At 40.1% G+C, this 25,196-nt stretch overlaps 3 protein-coding genes across 3 annotated transcripts; 1 reads left to right on the forward strand and 2 right to left on the reverse strand.

The window, feature by feature from the left end:
* Window positions 1-9,004: 9,004 nt before the first annotated feature.
* On the reverse strand, window positions 9,005-11,964 carry LOC109151288 (G-type lectin S-receptor-like serine/threonine-protein kinase At1g34300). Its single transcript, XM_019299218.1, has one exon. It carries the CDS (start codon window positions 11,814-11,816, stop codon window positions 9,252-9,254), a length of 2,565 nt encoding a protein of 854 aa, XP_019154763.1. The 5' UTR covers window positions 11,817-11,964; the 3' UTR covers window positions 9,005-9,251.
* A 2,535-nt stretch (window positions 11,965-14,499) lies between these two features.
* LOC109151290 (tRNA (guanine-N(7)-)-methyltransferase) lies at window positions 14,500-16,266 on the forward strand. The gene is made up of 2 exons (XM_019299221.1): window positions 14,500-14,788; window positions 15,233-16,266. Exon 2 carries the CDS (start codon window positions 15,241-15,243, stop codon window positions 15,976-15,978), a length of 738 nt encoding a protein of 245 aa, XP_019154766.1. The 5' UTR covers window positions 14,500-14,788; window positions 15,233-15,240; the 3' UTR covers window positions 15,979-16,266.
* A 2,189-nt stretch (window positions 16,267-18,455) lies between these two features.
* LOC109151289 lies at window positions 18,456-20,908 on the reverse strand. The gene has a single exon (XM_019299219.1). It carries the CDS (start codon window positions 20,727-20,729, stop codon window positions 18,612-18,614), a length of 2,118 nt encoding a protein of 705 aa, XP_019154764.1. The 5' UTR covers window positions 20,730-20,908; the 3' UTR covers window positions 18,456-18,611.
* Between the last annotated feature and the right edge of the window lie 4,288 nt (window positions 20,909-25,196).

Raw genomic sequence — 25,196 nt, forward strand, 5'->3', positions numbered from 1 at the left:
AAACCACGGGCCTTTTTGGGCGGTACCAAGCCTAATTCCACTATGTATTTTGTAGGTGTCTTTGTACATGTTGTATGGCTATTTTGTATATAGAGATATTGTGTAAATATAGAGCTTACTATACTTTGTACATTGAAAGGGAGTCTTCTTCATGCATGGAAGAGTGGTGGAGCCTTCTCATATGGAGTAGGGCTGGGCACTTCGGGTTTCGGTTCGGTTTTTTCGGTTTCAGTTTTTCGGTTTTGAAAAAATTAAACCATTCGGTTTAAAATAGAGTTCAGTTTCGGTTTCGGTTTGGTTTGAAAAGTTTGGTTCGGTTCGGTATTCGGTTCGGTTTTGGTGAAAGTCTACTATTTGAACGTTTCTTTTTTTGCCTAACTGATTGTTCAGTTGGCTCACTTGGAGTGCCACTTGAAGTGTTTTGTTGATGACAAGATGAAAAATCATTCATCTATAGTTAATATTTGAAAAATAAAAATTATTAAAACACCAAATGTTGGGACTTACAACTTGGAGTTGAGATTTGAAAACTTGAGGAGTTAAAATTATTAATTATTATAATATTTATATATAATACCAGCATTTTGTACGCGTGATGCACGAAAATTTATGTCTAACATTACAAAATTGATAAATGCAAATAATTACAAATTATAGTTCAAATTATATTTCGCAATTCCTTAAAGTAGTAAATTTTAATCACCGTATTTAAAAATTATAGAGATGAACAAAATTTATATTTTTTTATTAATAATATAAACAATTTTGATATAATTTATATTTTGTTTTTACAATAATAAAATAATATATCTATAATTCTAATCTAGTACCTGGTCACATATATTGGTACGTGTGTGTATCTTTATATATATACACACATATATGATTTACTATTCATAGAAATTTAATTAAAATATAATCAACAATTAAAGTAATTATATAATGATTTTAATAAAATGATAATTAAAGAATAAGAAACAGATATCATAGTTAATTATATATATATATATATATATATATATATATATATATATATATAGGTGTATGATAATAATGATAGAATTATGAAATTTTTAGAATTAAATAGCAACGGTGTAATAACGGTATAATGGTATTTTAGTCTAACAAGAATGTAGTACGGACAATTTTATTCATTATATTTGAAGTATGCAACATTTAATGAAAAATGTATACCTTTATTACCATACAAATGTGAATATAGACATAAATGTGGCTATAGCTTAGTGGTTAAAGCTTTTAATTTATGACCAAATAAGTAAGGGTTCAAACCTCACCTTAAACATTTAATATAATATATATCTATTATTATTAATAAAAAAAAAAAAAAAAAAAAAAAAGAAGCAAAAAACCGATCAGTTTTCTGGTTCGGATCGGATTTAACCCGAACCGAACCGAACCGAAATGCCCAGCCCTAATATGGAGTCTTCTTGGGATAGTGGTGTAGGAAGAGTGCTTGGGAGAGTCCTCCCATGTGTGTATGAATGAATGGAATCCCCTCCTTGTGCTCTTTTTCTCCTTTTTATAGCTAGCCCATCCCAAAAGTGTCCGTTGGACCATTAGTAGGGTATTGATGGGTGATAATTAGGGGGTTATGGATAATAATAATAATTGGGTAATAAGTGGGAGGTTAAGAATGGTGGGGGATGAGATAACAGATCAATTCAATAATGCTGAGCAATAGGAAAAACAATACAATAATAGAGTATTCTACGTAGACTATTCCTAAACAATAGGCTAGCCACACAATACTAACCTATTGACTTATTCAGATATTACAAGGAATAAAGATAATAATAATATTATGTCTAACACACCCACTCAAGCACAAGGGTGGTGCATAACCACATTGAGCTTGTCGCGTAAAGAAGTAAACCGCGGTCTCGGTAACGGTTTGGTAAAGATATCCGCCAGCTGGTCCTTGGTGGATACAAAGTTGACAACCATGTCTCCAGAAGCTACTTTATCCCTGACAAAATGATAGTCGATTTCCACATGTTTAGTCATGGCATGAAAGACTGGATTCGCGCAGAGATACGTGGCCCCGAGATTGTCACACCACAGCGTAGATGGTTTGCCAGTGTGCATACCCAACTCACGAAGCAGAGAGACGACCCAAGTAACTTCAGCAGAAACATCAGCGAGGGCCTTGTACTCGGCCTCAGTAGACGAACGGGCAACGGTGCGTTGCTTCCTGGACAGCCAAGAGATAAGGTTTGTTCCAAGAAACACGGCATAGCCACTAGTACTCTTCCTGTCTACCGGACAACCAGCCCAGTCGGAATCCGAGAAGGCATGAATATCGGATGTAGCAGATACTGAAAGACGGAGCCCATATGTAGTGGTGCCCTTGATGTACCGTAGAACCCTCTTCAAAAGACCCCAATGATCGACTGTGGGCGAGTGCATGAACTGGCATAATCGGTTAACAGCATAAGCCAGATTTGGCCTAGTAATAGTAAGATACTGTAGCGCACCTACAAGACGGCGATACTGAGTCGGGTTATCAAAAAGTTCATCTGTTGGTGAGACAGACTGAGTCACAGCTGCTGGTGTGGTAAGGGGCTTGCAGTCAGCCATTCCAGCTCGTGTGAGGATGTCATTCATATAGCGCCGTTGTGATAACAACATACCTGTATCTTGCTTGACTGTTTCAATTCCAAGAAAGAACCCCGGTGTGCCTAGATCTCGAATTTTGAAGATCGTAGCTAGCCGATGTAGTAGAGTAGTGATGAGAGCGGCATCGTTTCCCATCATGATGATGTCATCTACATACACCAGCAAGAATACTCGGGAGGTGGCCGCCGAGTAATGGAACAGAGACACATCCGTTTTAGACAGAAGAAAACCTGCAGATAGTAAATAATCATGCAGCCTCTTAAACCATGCCCGAAGGGCTTGTTTCAGGCCATATAAGGGTCGTTGTAGGTGACAGACATGCCCGGGATGTGTAGGGTCTTCATAACCAGGAGGCTGTTTCATATACACAGTCTCGGCCAAGTGTCCATTGAGAAAAGCATTATGGACATCTAGCTGACGCATCGTCCAATGATAGGACACAGCTAGAGAAAATAGCAGCCGAACTGTTGTCGGTTTGACGACAGGGCTGTAAGTGTCGAAAAAATCCTCGCCGGCTACCTGATTAAACCCTTTAGCTACCAGGTGGGCTTTATACCGCTCTACCGAGCCGTCTGCATTGCGTTTAGTCGTGAAAACCCATTTGCAACCAATCACGTTCATATGGGGTTCAGCCGGGACTAAAGACCAAGTGTTGTTGTGAAGCAAAGCATTGAACTCTTGATCTATAGCTTCACGCCACTCTGGGTGAACCACAGCTTGAGAATAGCAAGTGGGATCAGTGGTTGCATTCAATGCATGAAACTGCTCGCCAGTTCCCCGAGTCATACGCCGTAGGCGCATCACATGATCCCGTTCTTGTGGACGGGTTTTCCGGACTCTGGGGCGCTTTGCAACCGGACCCTCAATGGCTAACGGAGCGGACTCTTGAGCCATGGGGACCGGACTATCTGCTGGACCCTCAACGGCTTCTGTGTGGGTTATGGTGGGTGTAGCCAAAGTCGTTGTGCTGACTGGACAAGATGCCCACGGTAGTGTAGCTGCGGCTGGAGAGTGAGTCGATCTTTCCAAGTCTGCAAAAGGGAAATTAGACTCATCAAACCGCACATGGCGGCAGATATAAGTTTTTCCTGTTGTTAAGTCAACACATCGATACCCCCTAAAGGATGACGGGTAACCTAGGAAGACACAGGGTGCCGATCGGTACTCAATCTTATGCCGATTATAAGGCCGTAGATATGGGTAACAACGACACCCGAAGACTCGTAGAAATGTGTAGGGTGGAGACACTTTGTGGACGACAGTGTATGGACTCTAAAATTGTATGGCTGAGGAGGGTAAATAGTTGATTAAGTATGTGGCGGTTTCGAAGGCGTAGTCCTAATATTGAAGTGGGACAGAGCCTTCGGCTAATAGGGCTAACCCGGTTTCAACAATATGCCTGTTTTTACGTTCGACCCTCCCATTTTGTTCGTGCGTGTAAGCACATGATTGGCGATGATTAATGCCAAGTGTAACGAATATATTATGTAATTTTCTGTATTCCCCTCCCAAGTCTGATTGAATGGACTTGATAGAACGCGAAAACTGGCGTTCTACCATGACTCGAAACGACTCGAAAACTTTATATATATCCGATTTTACCCGTAAGGGATAAAACCAGCAAAAACGAGAGTAGTCGTCTACAAATAGAACGAAATAACGAAAGCCACTCTCAGAAATTACAGGGGAAGGACCCCAAATATCAGTAAAAATCAAATCTAGCACATTTTTACTACTGTATGCAACTCTATCTAAAGGAAATTTGGACGCTTTGCCCAATTGACAGGAGTTACACAGCCCAGGCGTGCTAGCTTTATTCGATATGACCGGACATGATTTCAGGACACGACATTGAACATGAGCATGTGGATGGCCTAACCTTCGGTGCCACACGTCTGGAGTTGTACGGGAGGTGAGAAACGCAAAGTGAGACCGAGACACTGGAAGTTGATACAGGCCACCCAACGTTGACCCTTTAAGCAGAATTTCCTGAGTGATTGAATCCTTCACAAAAAAAAAAAAACAACTTTTGTGAAACTCAAAGAAACAATTATTTTCACTTGTAAAACGCTGAACCGAAAGTAATGGGACAGATAATTTAGGCACGAATAATATATTAGACATTTTTAGAGACTTTGACGTAGATGGTATAGATGTGTGACCAACGCGAGAAATAACTAAACATGCGCCATTACCAACACGCAGTACATCACTCCCGGTATAATCATCTGATTGGGACATCATGGATTGATCAGGCGTGGCGTGGGCGGTGGCTCCGGTATCCGGGAACCACCCGGCAATGGAGCCGGCAGCCGCTTCTTCACCGGACACAGCCACGTGGGCCTGCGCCGGCGACTGGTCGGTGTAACGTTGGTAGCAGGTGACGGCGGTGTGACCCTACGCACGGCAGATCTGGCACCTGGGCACGCCGTTCCGACCGCCACAACCTATGCCATTGCCTCCGCGACCTTGGTTTCTACCTTGTCCGTTCGCAGCACCCCGCCTACCGTCGCCGTGATTACGTCGACCGCGACCGGCGAAGTATGCCGATGGAGCAATCCCGAAGCCGCCCTCTGTTGGTGCCGGAAAGTCATCAACATGAATGAACTCCTGTGCCTGCAAGAAGTCTGATATTTGCGGGATGGTCACTGGTACTCCCGCGGCAGTGAGGGATGACGCCATTGCGCGGAACTCCGGTCGCAAACCTCTGAACACGAAAAGATTCTGCTCATCCAAGGATATTGGTCGGCCGGCCAATGCGAGGTTCTCCACCAACAGCTGCGCACGGCCTAGATATTCGGCGGCAGTACTGTTCCCTTGTCGAAAGGAATGGAATTGCCCGAGTAGGCTTAGGCACCGGGCGCGGGTAGAACTTCCGAGCGCCGATGTAATGGACTCCCATACCTCCTTGGATGTAGACCTCCCCACGGCTAGATGCATCACCTCATCATAAAGTGATGAGATGAGCAAGGACATGATCGACTGGTCCTGCTTGATCCATGCCTTGTATGCCGGGTTTGGAACCGGAGATGGCGTGGTGGTAGCAGACGTAGATTCACCGGAAACGGGAGCAGCATCGATCATCGGGGAGGGACATGGTGTCTCGCCATCTACGTAGCCTAATAATTCTTGACCACGGAGGAAGGGCACCAGTTGAGTCCTCCAGAACAAAAAATTTCGCATGGTTAATTTGATGGAGACGAAATGGTGGGCGCTAGCCAGCGGATTTGAGGCAGTCGCCGGCGGAGCTCCGGTGGCGGCACTCACAGTGCGCTCCGAGGAGTTTGGATGACATATCGGCAAGGTTTGGGGAGGAGAGGAGAGAGGGGTGGTGGTTCACGGTGTTTGGTGGTGGTAGGGAGGAGAGAGAAAAATCCAACCTGGTCTTCTGATACCAGATGAGATAACAGATCAATTCAATAATGCTGAGCAATAGGAAAAACAATACAATAATAGAGTATTCTACGTAGACTATTCCTAAACAATAGGCTAGCCACACAATACTAACCTATTGACTTATTCAGATATTACAAGGAATAAAGATAATAATAATATTATGTCTAACACACCCACTCAAGCACAAGGGTGGTGCATAACCACATTGAGCTTGTCGCGTAAAGAAGTAAACCGCGGTCTCGGTAACGGTTTGGTAAAGATATCCGCCAGCTGGTCCTTGGTGGATACAAAGTTGACAACCATGTCTCCAGAAGCTACTTTATCCCTGACAAAATGATAGTCGATTTCCACATGTTTAGTCATGGCATGAAAGACTGGATTCGCGCAGAGATACGTGGCCCCGAGATTGTCACACCACAGCGTAGATGGTTTGCCAGTGTGCATACCCAACTCACGAAGCAGAGAGACGACCCAAGTAACTTCAGCAGAAACATCAGCGAGGGCCTTGTACTCGGCCTCAGTAGACGAACGGGCAACGGTGCGTTGCTTCCTGGACAGCCAAGAGATAAGGTTTGTTCCAAGAAACACGGCATAATAATATTATGTCTAACATGGGGTAGATAAATAGGGTAGTAAATAGGACTTTAAGGATAGATAATTAAGAGTTTAATAGGGGCTAACGACTAGTTTTAGGCCGACCTTCTACCCGTGACGATTCCACACTCGCGCCGACTCCTCGGTTTGGCTCGTATCTCTTTTGGGCTTACTCCATTTTCCTCTTGGGCTTCTCTTCTTCTTCTTAGGCTTGATCTCTTTTCTTCTTGGGCCCCGAGCCCACGGGGTTCACACCCCATCAAATGGCTGTTAGCTGTTAGTTGTTAGCTGATTGTGTTAATTAGAGGGTATAAAGAGTTGATAAAATTAGCTGATTGTAGAAAAGTGTTTGGTAAATTAGCTGTTAGCTGATAGCTGTTTGGTATAATTTCTTTTTCTCAAAAAGCTAATTGAAAAAGTTGCTTGGAGTAGCCTTTTGAAGTTGCAAAAAGTTAATTAACCAAATATTTATGTTAATATTTTAGCTAAATCAAACAATTAATAGTTGTCAAATAAGCCAAAATTGACTTATAGGCCAATTTTTTACCCAACAGGGCCATAGTTCATGTTGTAATTTGGCCTTCGATTAGCCCAAGTCTACCGATATAGTTGTACGATAATGCAAGTAGTTTGTATGCAAAATAAAATATATAGAATAGAGAAGTAGAGATAAAAAGGAGAACTCGAGAGGTAAGAACTTCAAAAAGGCTCTTTTTTTTTTTTTTTTTTTTTAAAGAACAAGGCTCATTTTATTAATCCTTCAACATGTATATATATACAAGAATACAACTCTTCATTTCTCAACATAATGATTGAGTTGGGGAGAGGGAAAATGAAAAGGTTCAAAATAATGGCGCCATTAGTAATATATTAATATTAATAATGGCGCCATGGCTTCCATCCTCTGTATTCTTATTTAGAATAAAATAATAGTTCTCCCTTCTTCATCTCCCATGGCTGCCATTTGCCCCATTCACATAGCATGGGTGGGGAAAAAACTCCTGACTTCATACTTAAGAGACGAAGTGCTGAACCACCACGCCAATCATGTTGGTTTTATATTTAGTACATATTAGTATTATTATTATTATACTATAAAAATACAAAGATTTAAAACATTTTCTTAATCTTTACCAATATTCCAAATGTAAATGTGGGATTTACATAACAACCTGATCTAACATGTGGGATTTACATTTGGAATATTGGTAAAGACAATGAAAACTTTGACACCCCTCATCATCAACATAAGACAGTGACTCAAGTGTTATACTCATTGTCAAAATTTTCAATAGAATCACATAAATCTTCTTCAAAAAAGATTGTAGATATTCAAGGTCATACTCTATATTTTCCTCAAAATCATATCCTAAATAGTAAGTACTAACCATCAAGCTCTCCACCAGCCACATCATGTTGCATCAAATAATCACAATTTTCATACCCCAAGTCTGATCTACCACCAACAAGAACATCAAAACCAGGAAAGGACTCTAACAACTCTTCTCTCCACATCATCATCTCCGGGTATTTTCATCTGCTGCTCTTTTTGGTTAGTTTTAAATGAATTAGGGTGTGTTTCAGCGGGAACAGAAGAAAGTGATTATAAAAAGCAGTTATATTCAAGCAGAGTAAAGGTTAAAGCCAAAGATTCTAACAACTAATATACACATTCATTGAGATGGAATGCAAGCTCAAAAAGTGTTAAAATTGGTACCAACAATCCCTGGGATTCAGCCTAGCAAGTACTCACATTCAATGCCCTAAACCCAGAATCCATGCTATCTATCAATGCAAGGCAAACCAAAATACTAGTGTACAATTAATTCATATCCATGTCTCTCCTAGTATGATACAGAATGAAAACGATGCAAAAACACAAGAAAACTGCATAAAGCCAGAGAAAAACAATTTCCTATGGTGCATGTCATCTGGGATGCGTGCTGTACCTTCACAACTTCAGCCCTGAACCTGCCTCCACAAAGCCAAAGCGCGCCATCTTCTAACAATTCTTCGACCTAGGCAATTTCGGCGCTATTTCTAGCACTCCAAATTCCATACAAAATTGCCACCACAGCTAATGTATCACCATTCTCCACCTCAATAACATTATTAATCCAAGAACAAAAGGTATCTTCAATTCATTCACACTTACTCGCTTAGAGAATTCACACCACACAAGAGCATGCATAATATCTTCATGGTGGGTTCCACCCTCTTCATAATTAAGTTGTTAGTAGTAGGAAGGATTCTTCTTATTAAATTACAAATAAACTCACATCATCTCAATCTTGATTGATAAGATTTAAAAGCACCTACTCTATAAAAATTATTTGAACAACTTGGCCATTCCATTAAAAAATAATTCCAACATTCGGGAAAAAAACACTTGGAACAATTTAGCCACATCCTTCTTCTTGCTAGTTTGGAAGAAATAATATATTTGCAATTTTCAGATACTTAATTACACAATGGTAGGAAGACAGACCTATATATGTAATGAAACAGATCTATATTAACACTGCAGGAGCCAGGAGGTAATATATGGATAAAAATCTACAATTGTTTTATATCAATCCTCAAAACTAATCCCACCCATTGAGCTGGGAGAGTGATGGCGGGACTTACTCGGAGTGTAGGAGTGATGAAGATGCCCGCTCAATGTTCCTTGCAGAAGGAAAAGGAGAAATTCCTGCAGTTTGAGAGGAGGATGCTGACGAGGGAGCCGGGGCAGAGGCGGGGAAGGTGGAAAGTGCACTTACGCTGCTAGCGTTTAGGCTAGTCCCGCTGATGGAACCTTCTGTCGGGGCCTTAGGGGCTGGTGGCCTATCGACCTGAGTAACGCCTTCTAACATTTGAACCACTTTGCCCATCATCGGTCTATGAGAGGGTTGCTCTTGGATGCACCAAAAGCTTACTTGAATGACCCTCATCACTTGATCCATATCCATCTCTTGGACCGAAAGCCTTTTGTCCAAGATTGCCTCGACATTACCCTTCTCGTACTCTTCATATGCCCACACCGAGAACTTTTTCTGGTTAGTCTCGGCTGAAACTTCGAAGTTCCTTTTCCCACTCGCTACTTCCAGCAACACCATCCCGAAACTGTAGACATCAGATTTGGAGGTTATTGGCAGGTTTGCGAGCCATTCTGGAGCCAAATATCCTCGAGTCCCTCTAACGCTTGTCAATGTTCTGTACCTGTGGTCTTTCGGGTTAATGAGTTTGGCCAGGCCAAAGTCGGAAACCTTGGCGTTGTAATTCTCGTCCAAGAGGATGTTCTCGGGCTTTATATCGCAATGAACAATGCAGTCTCGACATTCTTCGTGGAGGTACGTGATCCCCCTCGCGGTTCCCAGAGCGATGTTATATCGTTGTTCCCAATTCAGAAGTTTCCCCGAATGCTCAGAGGGAAAGAGGAAGTAATCGAGAGAGCCGTTTTTCATGAACTCATACACCAGGAGCCTGTGGCGTCCTTCGGAGCAAAACCCAATCAATCTGACCAAATTCAAATGGTGAGTGCTACTTATCGTTGCGACCTCCATCCTGAACTGCTTCTCGCCTTGCTCGATCCCCTCCAGCTGTTTCACCGCAGCAACGGTTCTATTAGCGAGAACCGCTCTATACACTGCTCCAAATCCCCCGGCTCCAAGCTTCTCCTTGAACCCTTTCGTGGCTCGGTGGAGATCCTTATAAGAAAATTGAACGGGAGCACCCGATGCATACTCGAGGAGCATGTACTGAGCTGAGAGCGCCCCGAACTTGGGACTATTTCGACAGCACCACCACCATAGCCCGCCCTCTAACAAAATCAAGCCCAAAAGCGTACACACAACCACAACCGCAACTACCCATCCCTGCACTCTCCCTCCGCTCTTTTTCCCAGCACCTAAGGACGCTCCACCGGGTGGATTAGGTAACGGCGTCCCACAGACCTTCAAGAACGAAGTGCTGGGAAGCGGGGTGGACTGATACCCACTGACAAAACTCGGTTGTTTCAAGTAACAAAACCCCGTCCCATCTGCCAACGAAGTCGAAGCTATACAAGCACCATTTACAAGACAATTAAGCCTGCAAGCCGAAATACCAGCCGAAAAACTCTGGCTTTCCAACTCGGGAGGATAGGTCAAGAACATAGCATGATCCAACTGCAACATACTGGCATTTGAAGAACAAGTCGATAGCTCCACTTTCCTCTTGCACCCTTTCCGGCCATCGTTAGGGTCAACCGGCTCGAAATTCTGTGAAGGGCAACCGCAGATTGGACCAGAATCATTGTAACTGCAAATCCCCAAATTCCCACAATACCCAAAAACCTCACATTGATCAGTCAAAGCAGACCATCTCGCAGTCTGATTCCCACTTCCCTTTGTGGAACTATAAATCCTGAGATTCCCATCCCCATCTAGCTTCACAAATCTCAGAATATCACCCTCGTCGGCATAATCGCTACTATAAAAACGGCTCACGGGGCTTGGAAGGGTCGGGTCAAATAGCGATAGAATACCAACTGGGAGCATACGCAAACTAGGGTTACTCAAGTTCAGATTAGCAGAAGAATTCAACCCAGAATTATAATAAATAATACTATTATTCCACAGAAGTGTTAAATTCCCATGTCTCTCTAGCTTAAAGGTGTAATTCCCAGACTTTAAAGATTTATTCAGAGTAAAATTTTGCGAAGGAACAATGGTGTCGGTGGGATTATCGAAACTAGACCAAATATTCGGAACGGTGGCGTTTCCGAGAATGAGATTACCGGAGTTGTCGAGGCGGGCGAAGGATACGCCGCGGCCGGCGGTGTTGGAGGTCCAGATAACGGCGGGAGCCAGTCCAGCGCCGGAGGTGAGCTGAAGGTCGCCGTTGGAGAGGAAGCGGAGAGCGCCGGAGGAGTCAACGGCGCCGGAGTCGCCGCCGGCGTTCCAGATGGGGATTTTGGCGTCGTAGGCGATTGCGGCGAAGAAGGAGTTGGGATCCGCAGGGATGAAGGAGAGAGTAAAGGTGTTGTTGGGAGATGGCCACCGGGAATTCGGGTCGGATGCGAAGAGGGTCGACCCCGGACGAATATCCGCCGCTTCTACGACGGCTGCTCCTCCGATGAGAAGAATACAGAGAGAGATGACAACAAGTGCTAGTGGGTTCATTTCTTTCTCTCTCTCTCTCTCTCTTCTTTCAATCTCTCTATACATACACCATTAGAGTGGGTGAAGGTGGAAGACTGGAAGAGGAAGAGGAAGACTTTGGTGGTTCAGAAAATGGTCATACATACACATCCACCATTTTAGGGGCTGTGGAGTTCGGAATGCTGACTGCTGAGACGACTTTGACTTCTAGATTTCATATTCTACCCCAGATTATAAATATATGCACAGAAAATGTTGGACTACAACTAGGATTACATCCTAACACTCCCTTTAACTTTATATTTAACTGATAACTTAGAAGCTTGTCTCGCAAAAATGTAGATCGTGAGATAGGATGTTTGGTAAATATAATCTTTGGTAGAAATAAAATTCATTTAAAACTCAATCGAAATTATTTTGTCTCGAACAAAGTGATAATTGATCTTCACATATTTAGTGCAGGCATAAAATACAAAATTAGCACACATGCAGGTGGCTTGAGATTATCACATCACAACTTGGGCACTGGTACCTGATTAACACTCAACTTACGCAACAACAAAACAATCCAGTGACCTCCGCACACATATAATCCAAAGCCTTATATTTCACCTCTGTAGAAGACCGGACCACCGTTCTCTGATTTTTACACACCTATAAATTAATTGGTCTAGAACTTTTCTAAAAATCGATTAAAAATATGGTTACTAAAGATAAGAGGTTACCTACAATTCTAAACTAATTAAGTTGGTTGAAACTATAAAAATAACAAAAGACAAAAATATCCTTACTAAAAATATAAAAAGTCATGAGAAAAACTAAAAGTGTCCAAAAAATAAAGAGATCTCTGATGAAATTAAGTTTACAGAGTATGATAATAAGATTATAAACAACTACTCATAAGAACTACTTCTTGTTGCAAAAACACTTATTTATTAAATTAAAAGCACTATAACAAATGTAACCGTCGCCTATAAGAACATCATTATCAGTGAATTTTATGGAGTTTAAGTCAGCCAAAAGAACTTGGAGTTGATGTTTTACTCGTGGTAATTGGTTTATAGGTAAGTTTTTACTCCTGCAAAACAAGGGATCTTGTCAGCTATTTAAAAAAAAAAAAAAAAAAAAAACAGAGCAAGTGCACTTGGCGCGCACTACCCGCCCCACCGTGTGTGTGTATCCCACACGCTCAATGGAGCGCTTCAGGGTGGTTGCTAGCTGGCCGCCACCCTAAACCAGAAATGACTTTTTACTTTTTACTTTTATTTTTATTTTTATTTTGTTTATTTTAACGTTTGTCATAATTTATTTAAAAAAAAAAACAAATTCTCTCAAATTTTTATTTATCCTAATCACAATTATAAAAACTTCTTAAAAATCGTAAAAAAACATAATTATTATGGATGCTTTAATAATTGACAAATTATGCTGTGAAACTGTGTAAGGTGGACACAATTTCACCGCATAACGATTGCTAATTATTGATATATACTCCGTATCATAAAATGATTAGAAACCACATGCTCAAAACTCGCAAATTATACTGTGGACTCGTGTACACAATGCATTGTGGACACGAGTCCAAAACGGCGTCGGTTTAAGGAAAAACGCGGCATTCGAGTTAAAAAAAATTGATTTTGTCTCGCCATAACGACGTTATTCGTTTGTGGCATTATGAATGTACAGTTATGCAATTATGAATGTACAGTTATGGAATTATGAACACATAGCTCTGACATTATGAACTTACAATTATGAACATATAGTGATAAAATTATGAACATATAGCTCTAAAATTGTGAACATAGAGTTTCGAAAATTATGAATTTACAGTTATTGAATTATGAATGTACAGTTACGAAATTATGAATGTACAGTTATGCAATTATGAATGTACAATTATCCAATTATGAACACAGAGCTCTGACATTATGAACTTATAATTATGAACATATAGTGATAAAATTATGAACATATAATCCTATAACAACATAGTCTGAAATTTAAAAAAAAAAAAAAAAAGTGAAAGAGAACGATGCCACTAACGACAGGCAAATTATATTATGCACCATGCGTCTTTTTTTTTAAATGAAAATAAACAGTGTTAGTTTCCGCCGTTTCGCACCCTTTTGCAAAAAGTAACTCTGTTATTCAATGTCATTTTGTATACACTGCAGTTTCAGTTCAACACAACTACAGTTTCATTTCGATATAACTATAGTTTCATTCGATATTTATAGACTCAAATATGTGAAAATGTTATTTAATTTTATTTTATATACACTATAGTTTCATTAAAACACAACTACATGATTATTTTGATATAATTACAGCTTCATTGTACAATATACACTCAAATATGTGAAATGTTATTCAGTTTCATTTTATATACACTGCAGTTTCATTTCACTATAACTACAGTATCATTTTGATATAACTGCAGTGTCGGTTTAGATATACTATAGTGTCAGTTGGTGTTTAATACACCAAATAAGCGGACTCCGTTAACTCTAACGGCGGGCCGTTTCTTCACTTAAAGAAACAGCGCCGTTTTTGACCGTGGTGCACATACATCACGGTCTATAATATAACGACTGCTAACGACATTGTTAGTGTGTCCAGCATGCAGCATAACGATTGCTCAAAACTTAAAAAGGCCCAGTACATATACCAAATAATTATTTTTAAACATTCCCTGATCTGGGCCAAACCCAAACCCGAGTACAAAAACTAAAGAAGTAAAAGGGAAAAACCCTTCTCAAACCATTCTGCCTTTTCCCTGCTCTGCGGCGCTGCTGGCACGAAGCAAACGACCGGATCGCCGTCGCCTTTACCTCCCACCGCCGGAGCACATTGCAACAACCTTCGCCATTTCCTCCCTCTGCCGTAGCGCAGTCACCGGTAGCGTCAACACCACCAGGAGCGCTGACAGCAGCTCCCAACGGTGCTACTGCCAGGGACGCCGTTCGAAACGGCCAACGGAAACACCACGACCAGGCAGAAAATAGAGAATTCCGGCAGCAACCAAAATTCGTAAGGTATTTTCAATATTTTTTTTTTTTTTCTCGAAAAAATGTGTATTTCGAAAAATAAATATATGCGAAAAATTGTACTGACATTCGGACAACATACATTTTAGTTCGCAATATACATACGCCCATGTTCACAGTGAATTTCAGATACATAGTGAAATGCAAGCATTCATCTCTTGCATAAAAGCTTTATCTATACACTGGATTTATTGCAATTTTCTACAACCAATGAATTCCGTTTGTTTATTATACTTTTAATTTCCAGTTTCTACAACTAATTTCCCACATTTTTCAGTTTTCTTAGACCTAATAATTTTATTTCGATGTATTACTTTTCTAGTAATAATACATTGTTCTTGTCATCTGATGGCACTTGAAGAAAGTGTGGATTTGATTGAACTGACATCTTGATAATTAATCCTCAAAATTTCTATGGTTTTCTGTGAGTAGGAAGAAATATGTTGGAAGGTGAAGGTAATCCTACTTTAAACAAGAAAACAGGATTGCCTCGGAAACGATTTTACCGTGCAAGGGCTCATAGCAATCCGTTAAGTGATTCACATTTCCCAGTACCCATTTCCCCTGCTCAGGTGGACTATGTTTCTCATTACCCAAAATTATCAGATGGCTTAAAAAAGATTGAGTTTGCAGATATAGGGTGTGGATTTGGTGGCCTTTTGATTGCTCTTTCATCACTCTTTCCTGATACGGTAATGGTTGGAATGGAATTGAGGGATAAGGTGACTGAGTATGTGAAAGAACGGATTGTGGCATTGAGGGCAAATAATCCTGGCCAATATGAGAATATATCGGTTGTTCGAACTAATTCCATGAAGTACATTCCAAATTACTTTGAAAAAGGGCAGCTGAAAAAGATGTTCTTTTTGTTTCCGGATCCCCACTTTAAAGAGAAGAATCACAGGCGACGCGTGATTAGTCCTCACCTGCTAGATGAGTATGCTTATGCTCTTGCTGTTGGTGGTATTATATACACGATCACAGACGTGGAGGAGCTTGGGGAGTGGATGAAGTCGTGTTTGGAAGATCACCCATTGTTTGAAGCTCTCTCAAATGAAGAGCTCGAAGCTGATCCGGCTGTCAAACTCTTGACTACTGCAACCGAGGAAGGACAAAAGGTTGCCCGCAATGACGGACAGACGTTCCAAGCTGTTTATAGACGCATTGCTATGCGATGATTCATCATTGCCAATCTGTTTGCTGATTGCTCATGCGTTGCAGTTGCAGTTGCAGTTTGGACACTCATCTTGACTCAGCTAGGATGATAAGACTATACATTGTGACATTGCATTCTCTCTATATTATAGTGAATAGAACAGTTAAAGATTTAATCTTTAGCCACCGGAATAGAAATTCTGGAAGCAGCCTACTATGTCACTGCTTCAGAGACTCATTATATTCTGTTGTTCTTCCTATTTTATTGATATTTTGAATCTAATTTGGCTCTCATAGTTTTTCTTCTCAAATTCTGGAACTAGTTGGATGATGATAACCCCATATGTTGAGCATCTAGGTTTTAAGCAAGAAAATAAATAAACCATTGGTTTTTCCTTGCCACCTAGATAGGATCAGATGAGTTCTACTATATGTACTTTCAAATTTTACTCTCTATGCATTGCTAGGCTATTTTCTTCTTGTAGGCCGCTGTAAATGTGTTTACATCTAAATTTTAAGTGTGGAGGAAAAATTAAAGTAGAAAATGAGAGTACATATAATATTTTTTCTAGATCATATTGCTTGCCGAAGATGTTGAAAACACTTGGCTACATTATTTCGTTTATGATCACAAACTTTGCCACTTTGGTGCTGCATCATTTTTGATTGCCTGGCCCTCTTGTCACTTGTAATAAAGAAAAGCTTTTTGTTATATTATAGGGAGAAAATGTATTACAATATCTTTTTTTCAGTGAAGGATTTTTTTAAGATCTTATTGGAAATCTTGTTAATAGTAGATTGCATTCCCATTTGTTTTTCCAGTTGTGGAATCTCAAGACCTATTTTCAGTTTTGATGGTATGTCTTCTCAAACTAACCCTATATTCCCTCATGAAGGATTATTAATAGCCGTCCTCTAGCATTTTTTTTTTTTTTGGTGTAAACCACGGGATGTTTTGGGTCTTTCTCTGTTCGTCTTACAGTTTGGGCTCACCCGACTAATCCCTACCCTTTTCGAGAGGCATAGGAGTTGGCCTAGGGGGAATCGTCACTTGTTGAAATCAAACCTGCCCGCCCTCTAGCATTAAATAGTATAAATTACTCGCATTGGAAAGCTAGAAAGAGAATATACATTCAATCCCAAGGAGAAAGAGTGTGAGTTGCTGTAGAAGGAAGGGATGACAAAAGAGGAAATTAGAGAAGCTTATTACAATTCTAAAGCAATGAATGCCATTTTTGGAGCAGTAGATGACAAAACCTTCAATCGAACTCGCCATAGATATAGCAAAATTGCCTGGAAAATTCTTTCAGACCATCATGAGGAAAACCCTCTAGTAAAACAATACAAACTTCAAATAGTTCAAACCCAGTTTGAAACTCTAAGAATGATGGAAGAAGAAAACAATATTCAATTCAATACTCGAATACTATAAATTATTGGATTCACATACAACCTTGGAGAACCAAAACTAGTTATGAATGTATTGCAATCTCTACATGAGAGATTCATGTTGAAAGTCACCGCAATATAAGAGAGCATAGACCTACAAACAGAGTGATCCACACTGCAAATGGGGTAGCCTTCAAAACTAAAGAAGAACCAGATTTAGAAGATAATGAAAAGCCTAGAGGAATCAAGTTTTTCGACACAGCAATTTTTCAACACATTTGGAGACAAAACCCAAATCTTCCTGCAAGAACCTCAAACATTCACTCTCCTTCGTCTCTCTCCTCCACTTCAGCAAAAACATCCTCAAAAACCACCCCAATTACTCTATTGTGGATGCTCTAAGGAGTAAAACCAGAACTTGTGTCTCCACTCTAAGTGATGACTCAGAAAGCAATGAAGATAGTATAAGCAGTAATTTGGAGATGCACCTCAAAATTTGACATGCATAAACTCTTCAAAGCATACACAGTACTTCAACCTAAATGGGAAGAAAGTAATTTGGAGATGCACCTCAAAATTTGACATGCATAAACTTCTTCAAAGCATACACAGTACTTCAACCTAAATGGGAAGAACTCATAAGGGTCAATTGAGACCTAATACACGGCAATCAACTACTCCAAAGTGAAAAGAAGCATGCACAAATCAACACATGAAAGCAGAAACAGAACTCAAGAAACTTTAAGAAAGAGAACAAGAATTGTTGAGTGAAATAGGCCAATTAAAGAAAAGGCATCAAATGATGAATCAATATACTAAAACACTTGAAAAAAATCTTGAAAGTCACTAAAACTCAACGTGACAAAACTAGTCTTGGATATAACAAGGCAAGGATGTTACAACATCACAAACAACATCAACCATATAGACTTACAAGACAGACTATCAAACGTCAAACCGTCCAAGAAATGATACGACTCATGCTAAATCACACGAGGATATCCCAAAAGTTCTAGGCAGAAGTAGTAAATATCGCATATCATTTGATCAATCGAATCTACTTAAGGCCAAGAATTAAACATAGAAACGGCTTCCCGAGCAATAGCATGGGCAACAGAATATATAACTTTTTTTTATTTATTTAGATACAAATACACAAGTAACACAACTAATCTTCTCATGGTACATACCTCATGTATTTACATAATTATTATACTTTATATATATATAACTTTAGAATTTAAAATCCATCCAAAAATAGCAAATCTCACTTTGGGAAGTGAGCACATTGAATAATACTGGCATTATTGTTTGGGCTTATGTTTAACCAGTGGCAATCCTCAAACGAGCATGCATCTCCACCGTTGGGCCACTCAATATTCTTCGGCTGGATGTAAATGGGTCCCCAAGTGGGGGTCCCATCCTCATACGAATTATGGGTTAATCTGTGCAAATCTGAGCCGTCGGATCTGATGATGAATATCTCGCCGTAGGGCTGATAATGATGAGGGTTGGAGATGGGCTCAGCTGATACGCCGCCGTAGTCGGTGGTGAACACCACGTGCTTCCCATCCGGGCTGAACCACGGGTGGTTGGTCCGCCCACCCGTTCCGCTCTGGACCAGTTTTCGGAGCCCCGTCCCGTTCGGGTGAATTAGAAACAACTCGAAGCTTCCAGAACCCGGGTTTTCCCGGTCCGACGCGAAGGCGATCCATTCGCCGTCCGGTGACCAGTTGCACATGGTATCACTCCATGGCCCCTCCGTTAGCCGGGAGAGCCCGCCCGTTTCTCCTTCCAGGGCGTCCATTATGTAGAGATTCTTGTGACCCGACCGGCCCGACCGAAATACGATCCATTTTCCGTCCGGCGAGGGTGAGGGGAACGCGTTGTTTTTCCCTCCGACCGTCAGCTTTTTGCGGCTCCGGCTCTCGTCGTCGACGTTGATGGCGAAGATATCAACGGCGGTGGTTACGCTCGCGAAATCGGGCCCCACACTGGTGTATATCACTCCTTTTCTCTTCGGATCCCACACTGTAGGGAAGGCATTTTCGTCGGATACTTTTTTCAGACCCGACCCGTCATGGTTCACTACATAGAGCCCGGGTAAATCCACATACGCGATCCGAGAACCGTCGGGCGAAAACGAAGGATATGAACCGTCGAACCGGAACAATGAGAATTCCGGTTCGGGTACTTGGTGTTGAACCGTTTCCAACAGTAAAGTGTTGCCTTTGCCGTTACCGGTTCCTCTACATTTATGGTACCCGACCCAAGACCCATCGGGGGAGAAAAACGGGTTTAAGTGATGCGTTTTCGGGGATACGGACCGGGTTAACTCGGTGAACCGGCCCGAATCGACGTCGAAGAGCTCTATGTGACGGTAATCTGAACCGGGTCTTCTGGTAGCCACAGCAAGGATGCGTTTATTGGCGGTAGAAACAGCAGGTGTGAACGCGTGCAAACCCGGCGGAGTAACTCGCTGAGTCACAACCGATTCAACACCGAGTTCGCCATTCTCGGGTAAAACCGCCATGAAAACGCTCCACCATCCATCGTCGCACCGCCTGTGGAAGTAAAGAGTGGAATCATCACCCCAAGCCGGCCACCCTCCATGCTCCACCACCTTCACCCGGTTCGACCCGTCCCGAGTCAGGAACACATAGATATCAGTACCGAGTTCCTCCACGTCCCCAGCCCAACCCGTCTCCCCGTACGACGCCACCGCCGTCCACTTCCCCGACGGAGACACGGCGGGGCTGAAATCCGCCGCCGAGTACGGCGTCAGCCTCCGAGTCAACCCGGAATCCAACTGAGTCGAGTACACAGCCGCCCAACTCGCCCGAGCCACACCCGGGTCCTCGTGAGTCGACACGTAGATCAACGATTCACCCACCAACGTCGGCTTATCCTTCATCGAAACCCTCCCGCCGGTCTGCTCAACGCCCACCAAAGGAACCTGAACCCGGTTCACCACACTAACCCTAGTTTCTTCAAGCACCGATCTTTTCCCCCCTTTTCCCCCATCCCCAGAACCACCATAGTAGACGGAGTCGAGGAACACGTGATGCGACCCGTTTCGCTCTGTAACGTAAACCAGATAGAAGGGCGGAGTGTTAATGGAGAGCAGAAGATCGGGTTGGCCGGAGACGAGAGAAGGGGGCAAGGACGAGGGGAAATAGCCGTTGAAATTCACGGATTCGCCGTCGGTCAACTGCAATTCGACGGATTTGGTGGGCGGTTGCGAAGTAGGGAGAGTGTAGATGTCGAAGGCGTAGCTGGATCTTCCGAGGGTTGTGAAAACTATGGAGGTACGTGCATTGGAGGTTCCATGGTCGGCCGATGAAGGGTAAAAGAAGAAGAAGAGGAGAAGAATGAACGATTTCATGGGTAGATCACAGCACAGGGATAGAGCTCAGTGACAGTGAAGAGTGTGGATGAGCGGCTGATCAGCTGTGTTATGTTCTTTTTAGTGAGTTCGGATAAGGTTTGAAATTAGAGAAAACAAAAATAAAAGGATATTTTTATATTCCCTCATCCCTCATTCCTCAAATATAATAATGTGTTTTGTATCTTAACACAATTCAATAAATTTATCAATCACAATATATCCATTGCATTTATCTCCTCACTTTTCTCTCATTAATACGGAGTATATATTATCAAGTTCAAATGAGAAGCTGCTTCTGATGAGAAGGTAAATTTTACTTTGAACAATGGTATAAAACAGTGCTGTTTCGATTTCTTTTAATGAAAAGAAACGATACCCGTTTTGTATAGTTAATTCTGGTTATATAATATATTCAGTTTCATTTTATATATATTATAGTTTAATTTTAACATTACTAAAGTTTCATTTTATTTCAACTACAGTTTCATTTCACAATATACACTCAATATGTGAGACATGTTATTCGGTTTTTTTAATACATATTGTAGACTTGTAGTTTCATTTCACTAAAATTAAACTATCATTTCAATTCGACTACAGTTCTATTTGACAATATACACTCAATATGTGAAATATGTTATTCAGTTTCATTTTATACATACTGCAGTTTCATTTCAACACAACTAAAGTATCATTCAATTCAATTACAGTTTCATTTGATAATATAAACACAATATACGAGACAAGTTATTCAGATTCATTTTAGATACACCATAGTTTCATTTTGTTATAAACAAACAAAAAATATGGTATTTGTTAAAAATTAACGACGGTCGTTTCTTTACTTAAAGAAACAACGCTATTTTCAAACCATGGTCCACGGTATAACAACCGCTATGAGAATAATACATATATCGTGATTAGAGTGTATGTTGCTGCACCCATCCAACATATTTATATTTTTTTTATTTTAAATGTTTTTCTAATTTAAATTTATTTTCTTTTTAGACAATGCATCTCGAAGAACTCTAATGTCTGCTAAATATCTTTCCTATTCCGAAAGAACATAGACAAATTGCATATTAGATATACATACACCTAATACATTTGTTACAATTTTCCCATTGCGAGATCAATATCTATGTTTATCTTATAATGACACATTTATTCTAATGAATATATCTAAAGTGACTAGACAATTCTATAAATAATATAAAATATTAGTAAATATATATATTTTCACATTGTAATTATATGTTATAAATCAACTGTAGGAGATGGGGGCTCCATATTTCTTTCTTGGCATGCATTGAAATTGTAGCTCGTGGTGGCGGTTTACTTCTTTATCAACGACACTACATGGATGACATTTTGAGGCGCGCAAGTATGGTGGATTACAAGCCTCTAGCTACGCCAGCATCAGTTGCTCGTGAGATTGAAGAGTCAACGGCTCTGTATGATGATTTGACTCAGTACCGTAGTTCGGCAGGGGCTATGCAGTATTTGACAGTGACTAGACCATACTTATCTTGTGCAGTGATCGGCTATGTCAGCATATGCACGTGCCCATGAGTGCAGACTGAGCTCTGCTTAAACGGGTTTTGCAGTGTTTATTGGCACAAACTTGATATCTTGGGTCTGCAATAAGCAGCGTACAGTGGCTCGGTCTTCTACAAAAGTTGAATATAAGGCACTAGCTGATGTATCTATGGAGGTTACTTGGACCGTGTCACTTATGCGAGAGCTTGGTGTGTCATCTCTATTTACTCCTAGGCTATGGTGTGCTAATCTTGACGCCACTTAAATGTGTGCTAACCCGGTTTTTCATGCTATGACAAAATATGTTGAAATCGACTATCACTTTGTTTGTGACAAGGTAGTCTCTAGAGATCTTCTGGTTAATTTTGTTTCAACTAAAGATAGCTAGTTGACATCTTTACTACTAAGCCGCTGCCTGCTTCACGTTTTGTTTTCATTTGAGGGACAAACTTCAGGTTGTCAGTGACCCTTCGCTTGAAGATGAGTGTTATGACTCTACAATCTCTAATCTAGTGTGATTTTATTTTTGTATATATATCTTTTTCCTGTTCCTTATTGCATTCTAAAATATTATTTAAAAACTTTATTCTCATCAAAGGATGGTAAAATAGAAAAGAAAATATATAGGCTATTCCTATAAATTCATGAATAACTTAATATTGGGGGTAATAATAACTATTCTTTTTGTTGAGGAAATAACTCATTCTCAAAAATATTATTCCTAAGAATAAAAATTCTTAGCAAACAAATAAATAGACATATCATCAAAATGTTATTGCATCTGACAAATTATCGTGTGAATCATAGTTCACACAATTTTATGAATCATAAATATAGGTAATTTTTAATTTTACTATATAAAAAAGCCACAAGCCTAGGAATACACAATAGAGCCAAAAATTCCTGCTCAAATAAAACATCGTCGTTTTAGTCGGATACGCAATTCATAGTATAATACATTTGTGTTTATTGTTGTAGTATGGCTTCGTATAACGAAAACATTAAGTAACATAAAACTGTTAGTATTCCCATGAGATATGATACAGAGTATTAAATATGCAAAGAAACCATTGCTAGCTTCGTATACCGGAAACATTAAAAGTAACATAAAACTGTTAGTATTCCAATGTGATATGATATTAAATATGCAAAGAAACCATTGGTATGTTTCCATTCTTTAAAAGCCTCTCTCATCTTTTGCCAGAACACAAGTTCATCTTTTGCCAGAACACAAGTCCTGCAGAAAGAGGAAACCCAAGTGTACGCCAAATCAAGGTATTTCATTCTTCCTAACTGCATAAAGCATCAGATTTTCTTATCATTATGTGTTACCTAAATTTATTTTGTTAACACTGTTGTTTAGAATTTTGAAAATGATGATAACTAATTGCAAGAAGTAAACACTGGGAATTTCCTTCTCTCATACTCTCTTCTCTGTTACTAGCAAGAAGTAAATTCACATAGAAGTATCATAGATGTTGTTAGGGAGTAGACAGTAAACTTTTTTGTATATTAACATTTTAGGAATACGCTCTGTGAATCCTAAATTTGATGTTGTGTAGTCTGGATCGATGAACCTTCCTTAACTGCTACGCCGATGTGTTCCTTAAAAAAAATAGAATTGTTAAGATTGCAAAAACTGGAGAAAACCTATAAGGTCATGTCTCCATGTCAGTAAATTGTAAAGCAATCTACTCAAAAAAGCAATTGGAGATAAACCTATCTCCGGACAGTTGTTAGAAGTGAAATGGAGGTTTATAGATATCCAAGCTGCAACAGCTACAACGATGTGTTCCTTCAAAAAAAAAATTGCGTTGATAAGATTGTAGAGTCTGGATAAAACCTCTAAGAACACGCCACCATTTCCTTAATTTGCAAAACAATCTACTCAGAAAGCAATTGGAGATCAAGGAATCTGTAAACTCATCTCCGATACTCGATAAAAGTGAAATGGAGGTTTCTAGATTTCCAAGCTGAGAACAAGAAAAGTGGAGAACGGGTCACCTTTACAGAGCAGTCAACCAAAGCTACATATTTCTCACACACATGTGTAAATAAATAAATAAATAATACTCTTGCAGCAACGGGAGGTTTAAAGGTATTTTAAGTTGGAGAACAGAGGTTTGGTGTTTTAAAATATGATATATATATATATATATTTTAAATGTAATTGCTGAAAGGCAGTAGTTTAGTAAAATCGTCAAAATAGGGTAGTAATAAAATGACAGCAGCAACAAACTTGCAGTCGCTGAGTACTGTGGTAAACATAGTTGCTTATGGTACGAGTGGTAAGAATTTATATGCAAACTTTGTTTACATATGATTGTTTTGTATTCTATATCTTTTAGGAATAAGGTTCAAATTGGCCATTGAACGTAACATGAAAATGCAATTAGGCCACTGAACGAAAAAAAAAGTGCAATTAGGCCATTGAACACTCAAAAAATGTGCAATTAGGCCACTGAACTCTCCAAACGTATGTAATTTTACCGGATAGCAGGTTACCATCAATTTTAGCAGGTTACCTGCTTACGTGGCAGCTTAGTTGGCATTTTTAATAATTTTTAATAATTAATTTTAATAATAAATTTTATAAAAAAATTGGAAAAAATGAAATAAAAAATAAAATAAAGTCGTTTTTATTTTTTTTTAATAAAAAATTATTATTAAAATTTATTAAAAATTAATTAAAATTTATTAAAAATGCCAACTCAACTGCCACGTAAGCAGATAACCTGCAAAAATTGAGGGTAACCTGCTATCAGGTGAAATTGCACATTTTTGGAGTGTTCAGTGGTCTAATTGCACTTTTTTTTTTTCGTTCAGTGGCCTAATTGCATTTTCAGGTTACGTTCAGTGGCCAATTTGAACCTTATTCCTATCTTTTATAAGTAGATTGAAGAATTTTTTAAAATCTATTTTTTA

The sequence above is a fragment of the Ipomoea nil genome, unplaced genomic scaffold, assembly GCF_001879475.1.
Source record: "Ipomoea nil cultivar Tokyo-kokei standard unplaced genomic scaffold, Asagao_1.1 scaffold2283, whole genome shotgun sequence".
Classification (NCBI taxonomy): domain Eukaryota; kingdom Viridiplantae; phylum Streptophyta; class Magnoliopsida; order Solanales; family Convolvulaceae; genus Ipomoea; species Ipomoea nil.

What these genes read in the sequence shown, in the direction of transcription:
- LOC109151288 (XM_019299218.1), bottom strand. Translation starts at nt 11,816, where the DNA reads ATGTATAGAGAGATTGAAAGAAGAGAGAGAGAGAGAGAGAAAGAAATG.
- LOC109151290 (XM_019299221.1), top strand. Translation starts at nt 15,241, where the DNA reads ATGTTGGAAGGTGAAGGTAATCCTACTTTAAACAAGAAAACAGGATTG.
- LOC109151289 (XM_019299219.1), bottom strand. Translation starts at nt 20,729, where the DNA reads ATGAAATCGTTCATTCTTCTCCTCTTCTTCTTCTTTTACCCTTCATCG.